Source organism: Eleginops maclovinus, chromosome 16 (genome assembly GCF_036324505.1).
Source record: "Eleginops maclovinus isolate JMC-PN-2008 ecotype Puerto Natales chromosome 16, JC_Emac_rtc_rv5, whole genome shotgun sequence".
In the NCBI taxonomy this organism is placed as follows: domain Eukaryota; kingdom Metazoa; phylum Chordata; class Actinopteri; order Perciformes; family Eleginopidae; genus Eleginops; species Eleginops maclovinus.
The window spans coordinates 15,514,729-15,533,643 of record NC_086364.1 but is presented as its reverse complement, the minus strand read 5'-3'; the positions used below and the strand labels follow the sequence as shown (position 1 = coordinate 15,533,643).

Genomic DNA, 18,915 nt, shown 5'->3' with positions numbered 1-18,915 from the left:
ACGCAAACACACGCGTGCAACGACTTTGTCAATCACATGCTGATGTACAGTCAATCCCAGAGGCCTGTCAGGAGCGCTCAGAATAAAGCGCGCACTCACAGATTGTCACATATGTAGATGCAGTTAAAGGAATAGAGAAAAGATGGGAAAGACCTCAAATCACCCAAAATTATAGTTGATGATAAATTACTTTTGATCCTAAAATTCATGTCCTCAAACAACCTTGTAGATATCCTACAGGAATAAAATACTTAAAAACAAAAAGTGTTTTAAGGTTCGTCTGTAACACGTTTGCAGTTGCTCTACATTTCTGATTCAGCGCCATGAGGCAGTTTTTTTTTTAAATCTCGTGTGCATTTAGAGTGTGCAATGGTTTTTAAATAGGCCTTTGTGCACTCATGTCAAAACTACTCTTTAGCCAATGAAACATTAAAATCTCCACCTGGAGCTAACACATGATAACAAACTAATACAGTACAGTAGACGTGAGCGCATGAAGTGGGAATATGGTGGAAACCTTGGCGAGCAACCCAGACTCCCCCCTTTACTGTTGTCACACAACAGTCCATCGTCTGATGTGGAGATAACCGAGGGGAAGCGAGGGGCTTTGATCCTTAATGGGGCCATTTCGGCCTTGTGGAAATGACATTCATGGCTTGTATTTACACAAGCTCAATTATGGAGGTTATTTTAGCGGTAGACAATCAATTAGAGTGGAACTATGTCAGAGCAATAACACAGATTAAAGGAGAGGTTATAGCGGGAGCCTGTTTGGGTGTAAATGAGCAAACACAAGACCCTTTAGATCTACATCATCAGAAGCTCCATTTAAAGGTAATGCAAACCTTGTGGATCACCTAACAGTATCTTAAACATCACGTTTGTCTGTAGAATTTGGTGCTGCTGCTTCCAAAATTATGGGAAAGTATGAGTGAAAAAGTCTGAAGGCTAAAGTGTTCATATCTGGATCAAATGATTATACGAGAAGGTGTGGGACAAAGCTTGTAGTCAACGAGGGGTGAGACACATAGAAATGGGGGTAATAGCAATTCTTGTCAAAGGGCCTCTCTGAAGGGGTTCATGGGGTTGAACTGCTCCTATTTTATATGAGTAATTGTGTGTGCCAATTTTTCTCACCTACCCACGTGGTTAATCGCTGCGTAAGATGTGTACGATTGTGATGAACCCCCCCTTACTTCCTGTGGGAGGACCTTAGTATGCTTCAAACCGCTTTGCTGATCACATCATCGAACAGCAACCGAATCCCATCCCAAAATCAGGCGATACGTTTCGAACAATTCAAACAGAGCCAAAACGGACCATCCGACAACCCTGTCGGTTGGTACCTTTCATTAGGACCAGTGAGTCCCAAACTATGGTACACATATCCCTTGTAGTGCGCAAGCTCCGGTTTAAGAAAATCAACTAAGCATCTGATATTCATTGGCTGTTGTTTTTTGACATCTCTACCTGCTCCTGTAAAAAGGAACACCTGGAAAAGCCTCCGTCCTTTTGTATGATCGATGGGGTCAACGCATACAAAAGACCCTTATTGTAGAATCATACGAAGGGGAAGTGGGATGCAGTTAGGAGGCTATAAGGGTATGCTTTTTGCCAATCTTCGAGTGTGAACTTGAGAAAAGAATGAAACACTTTTGCCATCATTGAAACATGATTGTTATCACACACACAGTGCATGAACAATGACACACATACATGCTTGCATGATGCTGTGCCGCAACAGTCTTGAATCCTTTCCGCACTTCTTCCAGAAACAACAGACTCTACAAAGGCTTTGTGCTGAAAGACTAAATTCCTGTTTCTCAGATGTCGGTCTGACAGTCCTCTCTCCTTTCGTCTCTCTTTTTTTTGTTTCTTCTCTCCCTCTGCCTGGGCAGCAGAATCAGCACATCAAATAAATACAGAGAGGGGTATAGTGTTTCGTTTGGAGACAGCAGAACAGGTCACGGACAATGGGACACATGGAAGTGCGTGAACTGCGGGAGCAAAAAGAAAGCCATTCCAATGCAAATAAGAGTAGAGGCCGCTTTGAAACAAAATCTGGTTTTGGAATTTAATAATGTCTTCGAATTGTTTTATGGAGAAACTGGATTCTTTTAAAATGATCAGTATTCAAGCCCAAACATTCCTCACCTACCAGAGAGTCTTAAAGAAACAATGGATGGGGGCTCATTATGAAGCCCATCCTTGGTGGACCGAATGTTATTATCATCATAAAACATTCAAACTGGAAACATTGGAGGAGACATGGAGACATGGCGGCCGTTTCGTGGACTCAATCGTCTGAGTCATTCAGCCTGGGTTTGAGTGGAGCCGTTGGTAAAACACAAAGTGGTGGTGGAGAAACACTGGGCCCAAGGACTGTAGCGCTTGGCCGGAGTTTCAAACAATTGACTCGCAGCGCTCTTTATCTGGACCAACCACAAACCCCCAACCACTCTTTACAGTTCAAACAGGGGCTTGAGCAAAAAGGCGATGCTAAATAGTGATGTGGGGGAAATGGGAATTGAAGGTCTTTGACTTTAGTGTTAAGTTACAGGGCTAATCTTAGTAAACATGCATGTTGCGGTCATATAAAAACAAGGGCAACAGCTTGACTTCCACACATTTATGGACTAATTATGAGGTATTTGAAGATGAAAACATGCTCAGAATAAATGAAAAAAAGCATTACAACAGAAAATGGAGCAATGTTTGTTTATTAAAAAGTATAAAACAATGTTTTAAACATAAATATGCAAATTCAAACATACAAAGTAACAACTGAATTCTGACAATGTAGAAATAGTTTACACTTCAATAAAACCATGACAGTCAACCGCACAATAAACGAAAAGATGACCGGAACAGTGGCATGACAGATGTGTGAAATACTCCTCAGTAATGCTCACATCTGATTGGACGTCTTTTCCATCATTTTTCAGCGAGGGTTCAGGCTGTTCTCCTATGGTTATCTGTACAGAGGGGTTGGGTTTAATCCAGTGAGAAACCATTAAAACTACATTATAATAAATCAATATTAGAACGTACCATCATGGAATTTAAACTCCCTCTGATGAAGAACGGGGGGCATTACTTTTATCACTCACATTGGTTTATATACTTAAGCACACAGAACCACATGCAGGAAAAGAGTGGGAGAGTGAAGGGGCAGCCAGTTCACCGGCGCCCAGAGTGGTTTGTTTGGTGCCTTGCTCAAGGGCACCTCAGCCGTGGCCAAGGACATGAACTGGAAACTCTCCAGGTACCAGTCCATCTACAGTATTTGGTTCGATCGGGACGTGAACCGGCAACTTTTCGGCGCAAGGAAGTATGACATTGTCTTTGAGATTGTCAACGCCTCCATCACTTTCAGTTGTGAGGTGGAGTACAGTCAGTACTGCTTATTTACTGTGATGTGCATGACTGACACTCCTTAGAGTTGTTTGCTGAGATGTGAGTGGCAGCCTCTTTTGACAAACCCTCTTAACACTGCATATCTAAGATGCTTCTCATAAAGACATAAATGGCTCTTACAGTTTGATGGATGGGAGGCAAATCAAAGCTCTCAGCACTGGAAGACTTCATCTAAAGCACCATTAATAGTGCATAAAAAAGTAAACCATGTCCCAAGTACACTGGTGTTAAAATAAGGCACATAACACATGCATTGTACTGTACAGAAGTATAAACTTCCACTTGAACTATCTACAGGCACACACGATTATATACAATATAAACAATCCTGCTCACCTCCTGCTGCGACAGGCATCCAGGTCTTCCTGTAGCAGAGAGGCTCTCTTCTGAAGGAAGTTAACCTGCAACACACACACAGAATGCAAAGTCTGGCATGGAGTAATCTTTTTTAAAAATATACTCTGAATAGTTTAATCAGAATAGAGAAACTGGAAGTGGAGAAGGTATGGTGGCTTCGGGTCAATTGTGCTTTTGGGTGGAGGGGGTTATAGCTAAGTGGAAGAAAGACTTGGTTGTTGAGTCCAGGGGTCAGGACAGCAGGGGTTGGGGGTCAGGAGATTAGGGCAGCGGGGTTAAGGCACAGGGGGACAGAGGGAAGATTATGAGCCAGGTTAGTAGAGGTTAGGACGCTGCAGGAGGAGGCAGCACAATTATTTTGTTTGGCTACAAAGTGTGAGTTTATTTATGAAGTGTCTTTGGCCAAAGTGAAAATAAACCCCATCTACATTTACACGGCATCCAGAGGCCTGGCAGAATAATCACGGCTCCGAAAGAATCTGTATTGTTCTGGGACTACCGTACTGCAGGCGAGGGTACATTCCTTTCTGTGGGGGAGACCTCAGGACAGCTCTAGCATTTCATTTGCCACTTCACTGTGGTGATGTATATGCAAAAAAAATGCCTCCAGAGACATGAAAACTCTCACTGCCTTTAAAAAAAACAAAACAAGTACGAATAATGCACGTTAATGTGCAAAGCCAAAGATGTCGGCAATGAGAGCAAAGACCACTCTGGGCATGAATTACATCTTATGAATATATCCGATCACAGAGCTGTGGTCTGCACGCTGAAATGGGATCATGGTAGTACTATTTGAACAAGGCAGGGGTTTGTAGAGAGGCTGTTTACTAAAACTTGTACTGCATGTTTCAATCATCATTACAGTGATCCCTCTTTTGTTTGCAAAGGAAAAACTGAAAAGTGAAAGCCCTTTATTGATATTCGGTGTCAAAATGGGCCCGATGATATAAGTGTGAGACACGGTTCAGAGGAACAACATGGATGCGGTTTTTTGCAAGTGGTGAGCTGATGGACAGACAAGGACAAATTAAGGTTTAAGAGGATTGGCAACATCCAAAGACCAAACAAATAACTCAAATGTATACAGGATGTGCGGGTTATGTTTCCGAAAGTATTGAATTGTTAAAAGACGAAAGGATTTTGTCGAATTCAAAAAGAACTGACGATACTTAACTGTACTTTGACAATCTGTCCAATTTAATACATTGTGTACAAAGAAGCATGGATTACTGAAATGAATAAAAGGAAGGATTTTTTTTTTTACAATCCTGAAATTAAAGCCAGAATGGAGGTTCCGGTCCCGCCTGTATCTGATTTGTTTGTGGCTGCTCTCACCTGAGCTTTCAGAGAGCTGATGGTGTCTTCTAGTTCCTTTCTGAGCTCTGACGGCATCAAACCTTTGATCTTCTTCTCGTACTCCTGACGCACCACAGTCACCTGAGAAGACAGAGGACGGGCATCCACACAGTCTTGGTTAACTTGAATTGGGCTCTACAAATAAATCATAAAAAACACATTTGCATTTATTTATTTAAAAAGGTTGAATTATCACTTGATATTACACATTAGTTATGCAAACCTCGATATCGGTATCCATGCACATACAAGCAAAGACTTTCACCTGAATTTGCATTTTTTGTTGGTGTATTTGGGTTTAAACCATTTTGACATAATCAAAGACAAATGAAAAGCAATAAATGAAAATCTTGCTGAATAAGTGCTTGTGCATGTCATGCATGTATTTCCAGACAGCGCCCAAAGTGAACAGTTCGCTTGCAGGCACACGCACACACACACACACACACACACACACACGCACACACACACACACGCACACACACACGGTGGGTATCCCCTCTTTATTCATGACTCAGAGTATTCCCTCGCTCTTCACAGCTCCTTCACATCTCCACAGGGGGTCTGCAGGCCTGCCTGACTCGCTCTGCACAACACCCCCTACTGGCTGCTGAAGACTACAGCCAGAAGTGACACAATGCATTTTATGGGCCTGACACAGCCGGGTTTGGAAGAGGACAGGGCCGTGGTGGAGGGCAGAACACATCAAACGCAGCAGCAGCAGCGCAACGGCTAGCTAGCTAGCTCCACTGGGGAGGACTGGAGGAAGTCTGTCTGGGGCTAAATTACACTCCACTAAACCAGAGTCTGATTATAGAAGTTGAAAAGGGTTTGGTTAGCGCAACCCCCCCTTTAACCCGCAAACACACATGAATGTACACACACATTCACAAACACAGGACTTTTACGGTACTGTAAAAGCATTTACAGCATTTTGAAAAGAGTTGCCGGTCAATTAATTCCGAGCTTGATGAATAGTTTAGCAGAGCTGGAGGAATCAGCGGGGGCTGTGAAAAGCAACAGTTTTCACCCACATATTTCAAGGTGTAACCAGGGGAGAGTCTGAGCATTTCAACCCACTATAATGTCTTTGACAGAGCCAAAGTCCAGCAAACATCAAGAATATCCCCACGCTCCCCCCCTGTCCTCTCCTCTCATCAGTCCGGTCTTTCATGTGAAGAGAGCGTGAATGAGGTGAGGGGGAGGGAAAAAGATTGGTTTTCCTAAAATAATTTTCCTGTTGTGGATTTAACTGATTGTTCTGGCTTTGGCTAATTAATCTTCCTGGGCACAATGAAAGGGATTGGGAAGCACTTCAAAGCAACCCCCAGTATAAATGATCCCAACATGAAGCCGCTCACTTTGTCTCGGCACAGTGTGCAGTAGATTAGACTGCCACAACTTTGCCAATTTTTCCGGCTCCTTCTGCCCCATTCATTTTAAGTTTACAGAAATATGTGTTTTTCTCTCTGTGTGAGAATCAAGTCAAGGATAATTTGAGAGCAATCTTTTCAAACAAGCGGCGAAAGGAAAATGGGTTTCAAAAGCTTTAATTTCGGGGAGTTAAAAAATCTGCCGAAGCTCAGGGAGTGCAGATTTTCTAAAAAGTCTATCTATGTATAGCAGCTTCTGTAGTCATAACAAAATGGCAAGCCAAGACAAAACACACTCCACTACCTCAGACCAAAGCAATAAACAATGGTTGAATAAACACATCCCTTACCAACCACTCTGAATATAAGTCTAGATTCTTCAAAAGCCACGCTCCTTAGGTTTGCATTCTTGGTTCATGTATGGTGCAGTCGCCACAGCAATGAGAGATCCGCTCTGCCTAAATTACAAGCTCCTTTGTGGCAATGCTGTCTCCATTTTCCTTCCCATACATTAGAATGGGCAAGGCTACAACGGCGTTTTCGCTGGGACTCACAGGGATCAACGGGGACAACTGTACGTACAGTCGCAAGGATGGATCGGAAAGTATTATGGGATACAGTACGCTGGAGAAACTGAAACATTGACTTTAATCGAGTGTCCACAAATGTCACGTAACTGTATTAGGTTTGTTCAAAGCCATAATATTAAGTTGAACCGAATGTTTTTTTTTATTTGAACCTAATTTTATTGCTTTCAGCTGAAATTTGTTGACATAATACATTGAATTAAAGTCAACATTTCAGTTTTTTTTAATGTAGGGTTGCGTATGTTTGTGGTCAACTGCAATTACAGCTGCTGAGGGTGGAAAAAGCATTATAAAAATAGCCCTGAACATTCATTTTCTTAAGTTTGATTCTCCCCATCAATAAATAAACATTCCCTTTGTGTTGTTGCATTATAACATTTCTGCATGTACATTTTCTGTACATCTAAGTAAACAGTCTAAGGCGTAAGACACAGGTTTCTGCGTTGCTGCAGGGTAGCAAACCGAAGCATTTGCAATCACATATTTCCACAGCATGTCTAACTAAAGCTTAGCCCTAGTTTACTATGCAATGTGTGTGGGTGGAGGCAGCATCCCTTTTTTTCCCAACAACATCTCTGTGGTGGAAATGTATGCTCAGCTAAAAGATGCAGAACAAAGGTGACAAGGACAGGTAGAGTACCGATTGAAATTTCTGACTTCATTGTGTCTCTGAATGTTTTAAAATTCTAAATAGGAACTCAAACTTCCCAAAGATGCCTGACATGTTCCTTCAGCTTTGAGTCTTGTCGCTTCTTTCAGGGTCCTTCTTCTCACATCTTTGTTTTACTTCATGCAAACACAATTTTTCTCTTCTTAAAACATCTTTTACAGCAAAGGCATGTTTGTTTTTCCTGACAGGTGGCAGGAGGCATGTGATGAAAATAAAAGCCTCCTTACCATTAGGACAGATGTCGAGCTCCTTTGAACAAGATGTTGATCAAACCTCCTGTGAGGGTTTGGTCATTGACGGACTCCTGATGAGAGTGAGCAGAAAGAAAACACGAGGGGAAAGGCGGGGGAAAAGAAGTGTGCCACTATATCCCAAAGCAATGAAAAGGGACTTTGACTTTCAGGAGAAGAATCAGGCTTCATCTCCACAGCTCTTGTTTAAATGAGATTTTATTTCTTCCTGATGAACGGGATTCTCTAGTTTTGAAGACTGTGAGGAGCGGCAGTCGTTTTCCCCTCCCAGTCATCTTAAAATGACAACATTTCATCTATATATAGTCTTTGGATTGTGGTTTTGACTTTCCCTTGCGTTTGGTACTGTCACATGGCGTGGTTTTTGACAGCTGCCAGCAGAAAGGAACAAGCCCTCAACACTTTCAACGTTCAAATGAAGTTGAAGCTTGATGTATGCTAATGAAGTTGGGGTGTGCGTGTGTGCTTGCGTGGGACAGGTTGGGGGGGGAGTAGCTGCTGGAAAGAGATTTCTGATATACCCCCTTGTTCCAAAGTGACAAAAACCTTGTCAGGAACAAGGGGGTACATCAAAAATGACGCCGCTCACAAAGTTTGCACTGAGTTGGCACTCAAAGTTCACCACGGAGCGATTTGAATTCAAAAACGCTTTGTTGCGAGAGGGAAAGAAGAAAAAAAGGAGGAGATTAGAAGTGGCTTCATATCTTGGAGTTGTTAGAACTATGGGATGGATTGGTAGCTGCTGATGTAATGTGTCTCAACAATAACAGCTCACAGGAAAACAACTGAACCTACAGAACTAAAGTTCAACTCCTCTGCATTTTTATGTCTGCATCAATACTAAACATTTTTTATTCTACTAAGCTCCCATGGTACAGGAGAACACATCTCTGAAACACGTGCAGTTCACCACTGTATTATCATTATACAAAGAGCTGTACTTTTCAAAACTCTGCGCCTCTCTTCAAGGAGAATTGAACCACACAGCGATCTGCTGATCCGCCATTTTAGAGTGGGGGAGCCTGCGAGGGCCCTGCAACTGTAAGGCAAGCAACATCTGTGTGAAGTCTGGGCAGAAAGACTGCTTCTGCATGTGAGGGATCGGATTACAAAGACAAGTCTTGGCAGATAAACTAGGGCAATATCAGTGTGAGGAGACTGGGAGGAGGTTTATTATCATACACAAAAAACAATGACCCGGTGTTGGCTAATGCATGTATGATGTACAGTAATGGCAACCAAAATTAAAGATATACAGTAGAAAAGCTGTTGTCCTATAGACATGCACACTCAATCACACACATATACACCTGACCTTATGTGAGCAGGGTCGGAGGCTGGAGTAAATACATGACTCTCCACACGGGGAGAAGAACTGTGACTCTCTGCCAAAAGAATGGGTTGCCAAACTCAAACTCATTTTCCTGTAGTGCCAGAAGTGCTTTAGAAAACAACAAGATCTTATTTACATCTACATTTGAGTAAATACTCTGCCAGCAGAATCAATACGTTTACAGGGCCTTCAATCCATACAGAAATATGACCCCTTTCTGGATAAAGGAGAATCCTACTCGGCATGGAGGAGTTGCAGATATGGACTGAAACGTTTTGCCAGTAACACTCTTAGATTTGTACACATTCAGAGAATACTGTAAATAACAACGTAAGTTAGCATAAACACTTTAGTGTGTGATCATGGCTAAAGCTTTAGTGTGTATAACAGCAGAGGGACATTGGTGATGAATACAACACATTCAAAACACTGACAACATAGTAGAGGTACGGCTGAAACACTTATCTATCAATGCAAACAGCAAATGTGTGCGACCAAGAAAAAGTGCACCAATTTACACCCTGCACTCGTCCTCCCACTGCACAAATGTGATGATTTAAGACTAAAAAGCAGTAGGTGGACTAAATGTATTGTGTGAATCTATCCTGCTCTCTATGATGTTTTCAAGGACATTTGATATAAGCAAGACAGCTTGAAGCTGGGCACAGGCATTTCAAATGTCTTGCTGCTGCTTCCCCCTCTGATGAAGACATGCTTTATGTTGAAACGTTAGCTGCACCTAATTAAAAAGCTCTTACTATCCTTTGTGCTTCAGATGTCATCGTTCCGCATCCTGCAGATCCTGTCGTATCTGTTTTTAGCTATGGAGTGAGCTGATGCACAGAGATTCCTGTATTCTTAACCCACTATGCCTCACTTCCTGTTTGTGTCTTCGCTGTCTATTTTGTCACAGCAAAACAATCTGCGATAAATTAGTGAAATGTGTTTATGGCAGAGAATAAAGAACTGTCAACTATGTGAAATTGCTACCAAATGCTTAATAAAAAATGGTGTCTTGTTTACGCGTTTTCGCTTTGATTTATTGTCTGATATAAATCATGTTCGTGACTTTATACCAGAAAGAAGCATTTTTCGAAATAGGGTTAAAATCTGTTTTTTTCACTGGCACTAGTATCAAAACATTTTAGCCACATAAGACTAAGCTCTATAGACCACACGCAATAAGTGGGTTTTGAGTAATTTAATGTTCTAATTAGAAGCATCAATATGAAATGAACATGTATTTATAATAATCTTATGACATACACACAATATTTATTCTTTTAACACAAGATGTGAGGACACTTTGCACAGTTGAACACTGTGGAAAACAGAATATGTGTCGCTGAGGCAGGCAGGGAAGATTGTAGCGGACCCCTCCCACCCTGGACACAAACAGTTTACCCCGCTCCCCTCTGGCAGGAGGCTGCGCTCCATCAGGAGCAAAACCTCTCGCCACCTCAACAGTTTCTTCCCCTCTGCTACCGGCCTCATCAACAAGGGCCTGGACCCCCACTGACACTAATCCTTTACCCCCCCCCCCCCCCCCCCCCACGAACATTATGCATTATTGCACAACATGTGAACAACATCTTGTTCTTTTTTTCTTTCAGAATACTGTCAGCACAGCACTCCAATTTAAAATACAATCCGCTGTAGTTTGCATATATTTCCATATTTGCATTGAAGTGTTTCTGTTTTTTTAGCTTTTAAGGTTCTTTGTATATATACATTTATGCTAAATAGTTTCTTTAAAACAATTATTTGTATTATCTTTAAACATTTTTACCTACTTTTACAACTTATTTCCTTATGTTCGTCATGCTCGCACCACCAGACACCAAATCAAATTCCTTGTCTGTGTAAAGATACCTGGCAATAAACTGAATTGTGATTCTGTGTGAGCAACATTTATTTAAACCGATATCATCTACCTTAAGTCACCTTGCTTTGCTAACGGACAGAGGTCATGTGCTGAAAAGGGTCTACTCATCTTTTTGTTACTTAATACCAATACATGGTTATAACATATTAAAACAACATGGTTTCTGAGGAATTGGACCATGAATTTTAGGAAAATATACATTACTGTAAAACATCTCGGTGTATGCAGCACACTAACATCTGTGAATAATATATTCAGTCAGGAGATTTTGATAATACTTGAGAAAACATTTCAGCAATACATCAATTGATTGCGTCTTCAGTCATGGATAGTGCAGTAAACAACACTCTCAAAACACATACAAGCAAAGCTCAAAAATAAAACCCAAACCCTTATCCAGTCAAGGTGATCTGACATTACAGCCAGTTCAGGGGGTTAGCTCCTCTTAAGTTATCGGAAACAACGAGCAGCGCCTCTGGGACTGGGTCAGTGACCAACGGCTCCTTAAAACCACTGACCCCTTCCTGCAGATTTATGACAGCCAGACACCGAGGTGTGTGACGAGTGTGTGAAGTGTGTACAAGGGTCAGTGGGTGGATCAGAGGGGACACTAGAGGATGAATGCCTTTGGTGTACATACCACGGTACAAAGAAGAGCCTCCTGTGTGAGTGTAGTCATTAGTGCTTTCTTCTGTGTGTGTGTGTGAGTCAAGGTCAAAACAGAGCCTGATTACAGGGCATTCTGGGGAGCAATGGGGAGTGTGTGCGCACACAGAGGCTTCCCTCTGAACGCAGGCGGTGGTGGCATTCCTGGCCCTAGGCGCTGGCTCTTGAAGCCAAATCTCAAGGAATTTGGGAAATGTGCGAGGGGGCATATATGTGGCTCTGAACAGGAGAATGAGATGGTAGAGTGATGAAGAAAAGAGGGAGAAATCCTTTTCTTTTTGTCTTTTGTGGCCCCCTGGAGGGTCTAGTCAGGATGGCAACTGTGAGGTGAGGGACTAGGGACACCAGGTGATCGGGGGTTAGAGATGGAGGCATTCAACTCCAAAAAAAAAAGCACGGGAGGATTAATGAGAAGTCTGAGGGCCACAGGAGTGATACAACAGTAATGGCGAGGAGCAAGTATGTTTGAGTAAGAGACAGCCAGCCGCTCTTGTGAACACCTGACACGATAGAGAGAGACGGAGAGCAAAAAATGTATTACCTTCTCTTCAGACTCGAGCTCTTTGCGGAGTAGCTTCTTCTCCGAGCAGTGCAGCTGCCTCTGAAGACTCTCCACCTTTTCCTGCAGAGCCTGGGGGAAGGGAGAGAGAGATTCAGAGTTGTCAGATGACTGACGGAAAAGCAACTCAGATCTGCTTGGTGTAATGTGTAACTGATGCAAAGTGATCACCGACAGCAACATATGAGCCGGAAAAACAACTGGGGACACACAATCAACACGGCCAGAGCCACTGAGAGAATATTCGGGATGGAGAAAGGTGCACAGAAGCAGGAGAGATGCAGTGTGTGATTAGCTTTTGCATGTTAAAAGCTTAATAATAAAGTCATGACAGTAATTACTGGTAAGCTGGCCTCATTAAGACAAGACTCATTTGTGGACAAGGGCATACAGAAAGAGACACTTGCTCACTCAGGGAATTAGCAAACTTCCAAAGGCTTTTGAGAAGTTGCATTGTAATCTATTTTGGGTCTAAGATTCAGGCAAGAAATAAAGAAAGAGAATGCAACGTATATGGGAAGGACTTCTTTTTCCTCCTCTCTGCCTGTAAGTGATAGCAGTGGAAAGAAATGCGCAGTTCCTGAATGCGCACAGAACCAGATGTTTCGAGCGCACATGTGGACACTTCGTCTTTGATTAGTTGGCATGAAAAGCAGAGAGAGAGAGCGAGTGATATGCGCTCAAGCACACACACGCACCTGAACATAAAAGCACAGATTTACACTACACACACACACACACACACACACACACACACACACACACACACACACACACACACACACACACACACACACACACACACACACACACACACACACACACACACACACACACACACACACACACACACACACACACACACACACACACACACACACACACACACACACACACACACACACACACACACGTTTGGGGCACTGGCAAGCATCAACATCCTCAGACTGTCTTCCCAGTAGAGTTGAGTGAGAGGGCCAGGTGTTGCCTTGCCGATTCTCAAGAGTTGACGGAAACAAAGTCCAGGTGATAGGCATGACCGGCCAGATCTACAACACACTACACTCACATAAATCACGGACACACGGATGGTTAGGCTTCAGGGCCTGGTTGAACTTCTAGGTAGCAACACTCTGAGAACTACTGACTAAAAAGGAAATTGAAACCTTGTTAGATGCAGTAGCTTAAATCTGTGAGAAATTCAACTGATATTTTCCTTTACTTCTTTGAATTGTAATTAATCTCTTTTAATAAGATTGCGCCATAGCGTGAAACCATACCTGAACTGCATTGACCCAGTGAAATGAGCTTTATAATGTACCTCTTTCCTTGGCAGTGCTGCTAATTTAAGTCTCTGGCAGATGTTTTTCTAGATCAACAAGCGTTACTAGACTATTATGATTCTGGAGCATGTTGAGGTCAGTCTTAGCTCTGCAGCATGAAAGGCGGCTGGTTTTTCCAGCGCGTTGATCCTATTAATCAGGGTATTTCTTAGCCAGTCACGATCCCATCACAGCCCACATCCACATCCAGACCAACCCCTTGCCTTCGATTTCATCATTTCATTTTGTTTGTTGGTGAATCAAAAGGCTCGACGACGGAAGAAAAAGGGTTTTTTGTGGGGATTAAGCTATTTATACGAGACTTCTGATTCCAGTGACCAAAGCATGTCAGTGTTAGGTTGGTTCCTTATTACTTTTTCCTAATCTGGAAGGTCAAAGCATATATATCGTTTGTGAACCGATTGTCGATTCCTGATTACTAATAATAGGTTTTGTTGCTGTAATGGAAACTTCTGGAGCAATGGAGTCAAAACAAAATGAGAACACGGGAGAGCTGGAACTTGATGAAGGTTTATTATGAAGTTACGGCCGGAGAATTGACAAGACGTGCTGCAGCCACGAGTTTACACGGCGGTTGCCCGGCCAGTTCTGAAGATTTGTCACACTGGTCTCATGTTTTTAGCTGGTTCTGAGAGAATCATTAACAGGCAAAGCACTATAACACCTCTATCAGCTGATGCCAACACGCAGAAATAGAGCATAGTGAGGGAAGTAGAAACTGATAAACTGTGTGAAAGTTATGGACCGAGGATAACATTTCCCCAACAGTTACAAGTATGTCACTTGTAATTATTTCCCTCTCTTCCTCCAACATATCTCTACTCTGACCCTTATCTCACCCTGATCTATCCTTTAAGGGGCAGCAGTATGGCTGACAAAGAAGACCCTGACAAACCATACGCCCCCCCTCCCCTTTCTAAACCTACTTCTGATTCCCCGCACTGTGACACAGCATTTCTGGACCAGGTCTTCTGGGAAGTAAGGCTGACTTAGTGGGCCTCACTGGTGACGTGTTCGTCTCTTTCATGTGGGTTCTGTATCTGATGTGTTGAAAACAACTCTGAGGAGAAAAAGTTCAACACTTGTCATTTCATTAATAGAATCATATGCGATGAATCTGCTGATGAATAGAAGCACTTTGTGAGTCAGAAAGGGCCTCGGTAATGTTTAGTCTTCCTCACTTTCAGACATTATGATTCCTGGCATATTGTGGTACAAGACGGTATAAAGTTCACTTTCATTTCACTAACTGAAACAAGAAGAAGACTACTCAAAACAATAAAACAACACAATGAATTAGACACTGATATTCCAACTGCGTCAGACTGGAATATCAGTATCAGACTTGGACTGTTATCCAGTGCCAGCCATACAATGTTTTTTTTCAAATAAGTTACGGACAAATATGAGAGAGGGCATTTTCAAATTCAACAGACATCTCTCCAGGTGTTGCAGCTTTTCTGTCTAACTTCCTGACAGCTTTAAATCTGTACTACACACACACACACACACACACACACACACACACACACACACACACACACACACACACACACACACACACACACACACACACACACACACACACACACACACACACACACACACACACACACACACACACACACACACACACACACACACACACACACACACACACACACACACACACACACACACACACACACGTTTCTATAGTGTTTAGCGTGTGAAAGTAAGTGAATGGCCGAGTGTAGAGGATCCTGCCAAAGTGTATCCAGATGCTCAGGGTGATATGGTATTTATCGGTCATGCAGACTAGGATCATTGTGAACAGGCCAGGAAGAAGGGGGAATCAGATTCCTAGGAGTGATAGAAGGAGGGGAGAAGGTAGAGAATGAAAGAGTAAGGTGCATGAAGGAATAAAAAAGTTAGTAAAAAGCCTGAGAAGGTAGGACAGGTGGAGGATACAGGAAGAAAAATAAGAGACATTTCAGGAAGGTGAGAATGACAGACAGATACTGAAGAACAGAGGGACATGAAGGAGAAAGCGCGGCCAGAGTGAAGAGATGGAGTAGCGGAGAACCTCTGCTGCACAGTCGGGAGCTTGAAGGCCTCTCTCACCTTTCCATCAGCAATGTGCCTCTGCCTTTCATTCCAAAGTTTGGTTCGAAGGATTAGCGAGACACACGCGCACGCATGCACCAACAAACACACCGCTCAGAGCGATCCAAGCAGGTATAGGCATGCATTAATATTAACAGAAAAAAGTTCTAAAAATGTGAGTGCTACACTCAGTCAAATGAGTGTACAATTCTAGTGTTGTATGCACACATACACACACACAGTCTCACAAACACACCAATGCCTGAGTCATCTTTCCTGGGTGGTCCTCCTGCGCAGATAAGGCAGGCATGTTTCCCTAGGGTGAAGTAAAAGCAACAGAGGGCAGGAAAAAAAGCAAAGAAGAAAGAAGAGCGGGAATAGAGGGAGAAGGAAAAAAGGCCAGGGGCCTCTTTAAACTTGGTGTTTTGTTAGGAGCCGAGCTGCTCCTCATGTGCGGCGGGGCCTTCTATTTGCAGCGTGCTGTCAGAAGTTTCTCCCAAAGTCTGGATTAAAGAGATCCTCTAATGACACTGAGGCTGGACGACTTCAGACAGCAGCGAAAAACCTCACACTGCACCGCCTCCAGCCAAGGACACACACACAAGCACACACACTCACACACAAGCAAAAGGGTAAGAACAGAAACAAACACAAGGGGCACGTAGCACACAGACATACATAAGCAAAGACACAATGCCCACGCACACACGCACACGCGCACACACACACACACACACACACACACCAGCTTTAGAAGAACAAGGTGGTGTGTGTATGTGTCTACTGATCTAATAGTAAATAATAAAGGAGGTGCTAACCTCAAGGAGAGGTGGATGGCCAGAGAGATGAGCACAGACTCTCTTTTATCTGCACTTTTATCAAAGGATTGTGGGAAAGGTAAAGAATTGAGTGTAAGAGAAGCTGTAGGAGGAGGAGGAGGAGGAGGAGGAGGAGGAGAGAGATCTTCTTCCTGAGGTGTTAGAGAAGTGAAACTTTTGCTTTTGCTTTGCTGTCTGTCTATGTGCAGGAATAAAAAGAAGGGGTTCAGTGGTGGACCAGCCAGCCTCTCTGTAACATATCCCTGATATTCGTATGAATCGACTTGCTTTCAGCGCTCTGATGCTGAGTTGATTTCGAGTTAAAGCTGGAATCTGCTGCGATGACGGCAGCAGCAAACACTCCTGAACAGCAAACAGAACAAGTATCTCGTCTATTGCAATATGCACACATGTCTGCACAGTTACGGAGGAGGCTTTCCGAGTACTGATGAAAATAGTAAGACAATTGCCACGGTAATGAAGACATGTTGCAACCGCGCTGTGCCCGCAGGGGTAACACACTGTTCTCTATCTTCCCGTCTCTGACTCTTTCAGCTGCTGTGAGCTGCAGTAGAAAGAGAATAGGAAACAACTCTGAAATATGCACCATATGCCCTGTGAGTATTTGTACGTGTGTGTGTGTGTGTGTGTGTGTGTGTGTGTGTGTGTGTGTGTGTTTGCATGGGCTCACATACATATATTCTGTTTATCAAATGGTATATTATTTAATGGATGTAAAGTCTAGCTAAACTTGCCAATACATTACAGGCTTAAAACACTTGTTTTAAAAAGATAGAATAAAACAAAGAACGCTGTTTTATTTCAGGACTGGGGGTTCGGGTTATACCAGGAAAGCACTGATGTCATAAAGGTTGCTACAAATATTATACAATATGTACTAATACACATTACAGTGACAAAACATATGACGGCTGGCTGTGATGAGCTCAGTTTGTTGTGGTCCAAAATCTGTTCAGAATTTTGTTAAAACATGAACATTTAAAAAAGATTTAGGAAAGTAAAATTGATTTCATGTAGCAGAGATTAAGTTTAATTTGAGTGTATTATAACCTTTATCTTAATGCCATTTGCTAACTATATTTTTTTAACATATAACCAGTTCTACAGGATTTGCTAGACAGATTTATTGGCTTAAGTGCTGAAGTAATCCTTTGCGTGCATACATTACAGTGTTATTCTCAAGTTTACAAGTGAGGTGCCACCCCAGTAACGGCGGCTTGTCTACTTCTGCCTACAGCCCGGATTTATCTGTACGTGCGATTCTTGAGGGGGAAGAACAAGACATTAGCCCATGATGGTTTCTTTGTAAATAGCATTAGGCCTGTGGTTTAATGAGTAATTTCCGTTTGTTGTCCGAGAGTGGAGTATGGACTCTAAGATATTCCCACGTTCCCTAGCTGCATCCTGGAATGTTATCTCTCTCCTACTTCCACCTCCTCTGATATGTGGATCAAACAGTGCCGGGAATTTGCCCACAGCCGGAAAAGTCATCAATCAGCCAACACTAGGCACACACGTAGCGTTGTACACACACACTAACATATACACAGACCAGGCAGATTGGTGCTTACAGAGATACATAAAGAGAGGCTGAGTGAAAAAGAGAAAGAGGGATCATTACCTTAAATATACACGTCCAAGATGAGACAGCAGTGTTAATAGAAAGGACAAAACAGTTCTGAACTGGAAGTTGAGTGCAGCCCTGCTGACAGCACAACAGTCTTCTCACTCCTTTGAGGATTTAAAAGCACAATGGTCACAGAAGACACAAAATTGAGAGTACCATGGACTCCTCACAATACTTTATAGTTATTTTAGCTATAACTGAGCAAACAGAGGGAGAATGTGGATAACGCAAGGCTAAAACAATATAAGCAATGTCAACTTCTTGGGGCTAATAAATCATTTTACACTTACAAATTCCTCAAAAACAACATTTAACTCACAACGTTGCTTAAGTTAGCTCTGTTTACCACATTTATTTTTGCCTTCTCTCTCTTAAAAATGGAAAAATAGTATGCAGTAACTTGGAAGGAGCAGTTGCCCATAACCTTAAACACAGAGGCACTGGTTGGTTTATGGAACAGTCAAACTAAAGGTTTGTCTTAAGGTAAAAACAGCCTGGAAAGAGATACAGACTGAGGTGTTTATTCTCAGTGAGATTGACAGTATCACTGCGCCACTTGCACTA

General features: G+C 42.6%; 1 protein-coding gene across 2 annotated transcripts in view; it reads right to left on the bottom strand.

The window, feature by feature from the left end:
- Positions 1-2,704: 2,704 nt before the first annotated feature.
- cep112 (centrosomal protein 112) overlaps positions 2,705-18,915 on the bottom strand; it is a 95,627-nt gene continuing 79,416 nt past the window's right edge. Inside the window, exons 24-27 of one of the 2 annotated variants that reach the window (XM_063903491.1) lie at positions 12,440-12,529; positions 5,113-5,214; positions 3,754-3,818; positions 2,705-2,975 (exon numbers count right to left, since the gene is read on the bottom strand). In XM_063903491.1, coding sequence (XP_063759561.1) covers positions 2,972-2,975; positions 3,754-3,818; positions 5,113-5,214; positions 12,440-12,529 — 261 coding nt within the window. In that variant the 3' untranslated portion in view covers positions 2,705-2,971. Of the gene's footprint in view, positions 2,976-3,749; positions 3,819-5,112; positions 5,215-12,439; positions 12,530-18,915 lie in introns of those variants that run through there. The other variant, XM_063903492.1, reaches the window with a different exon arrangement.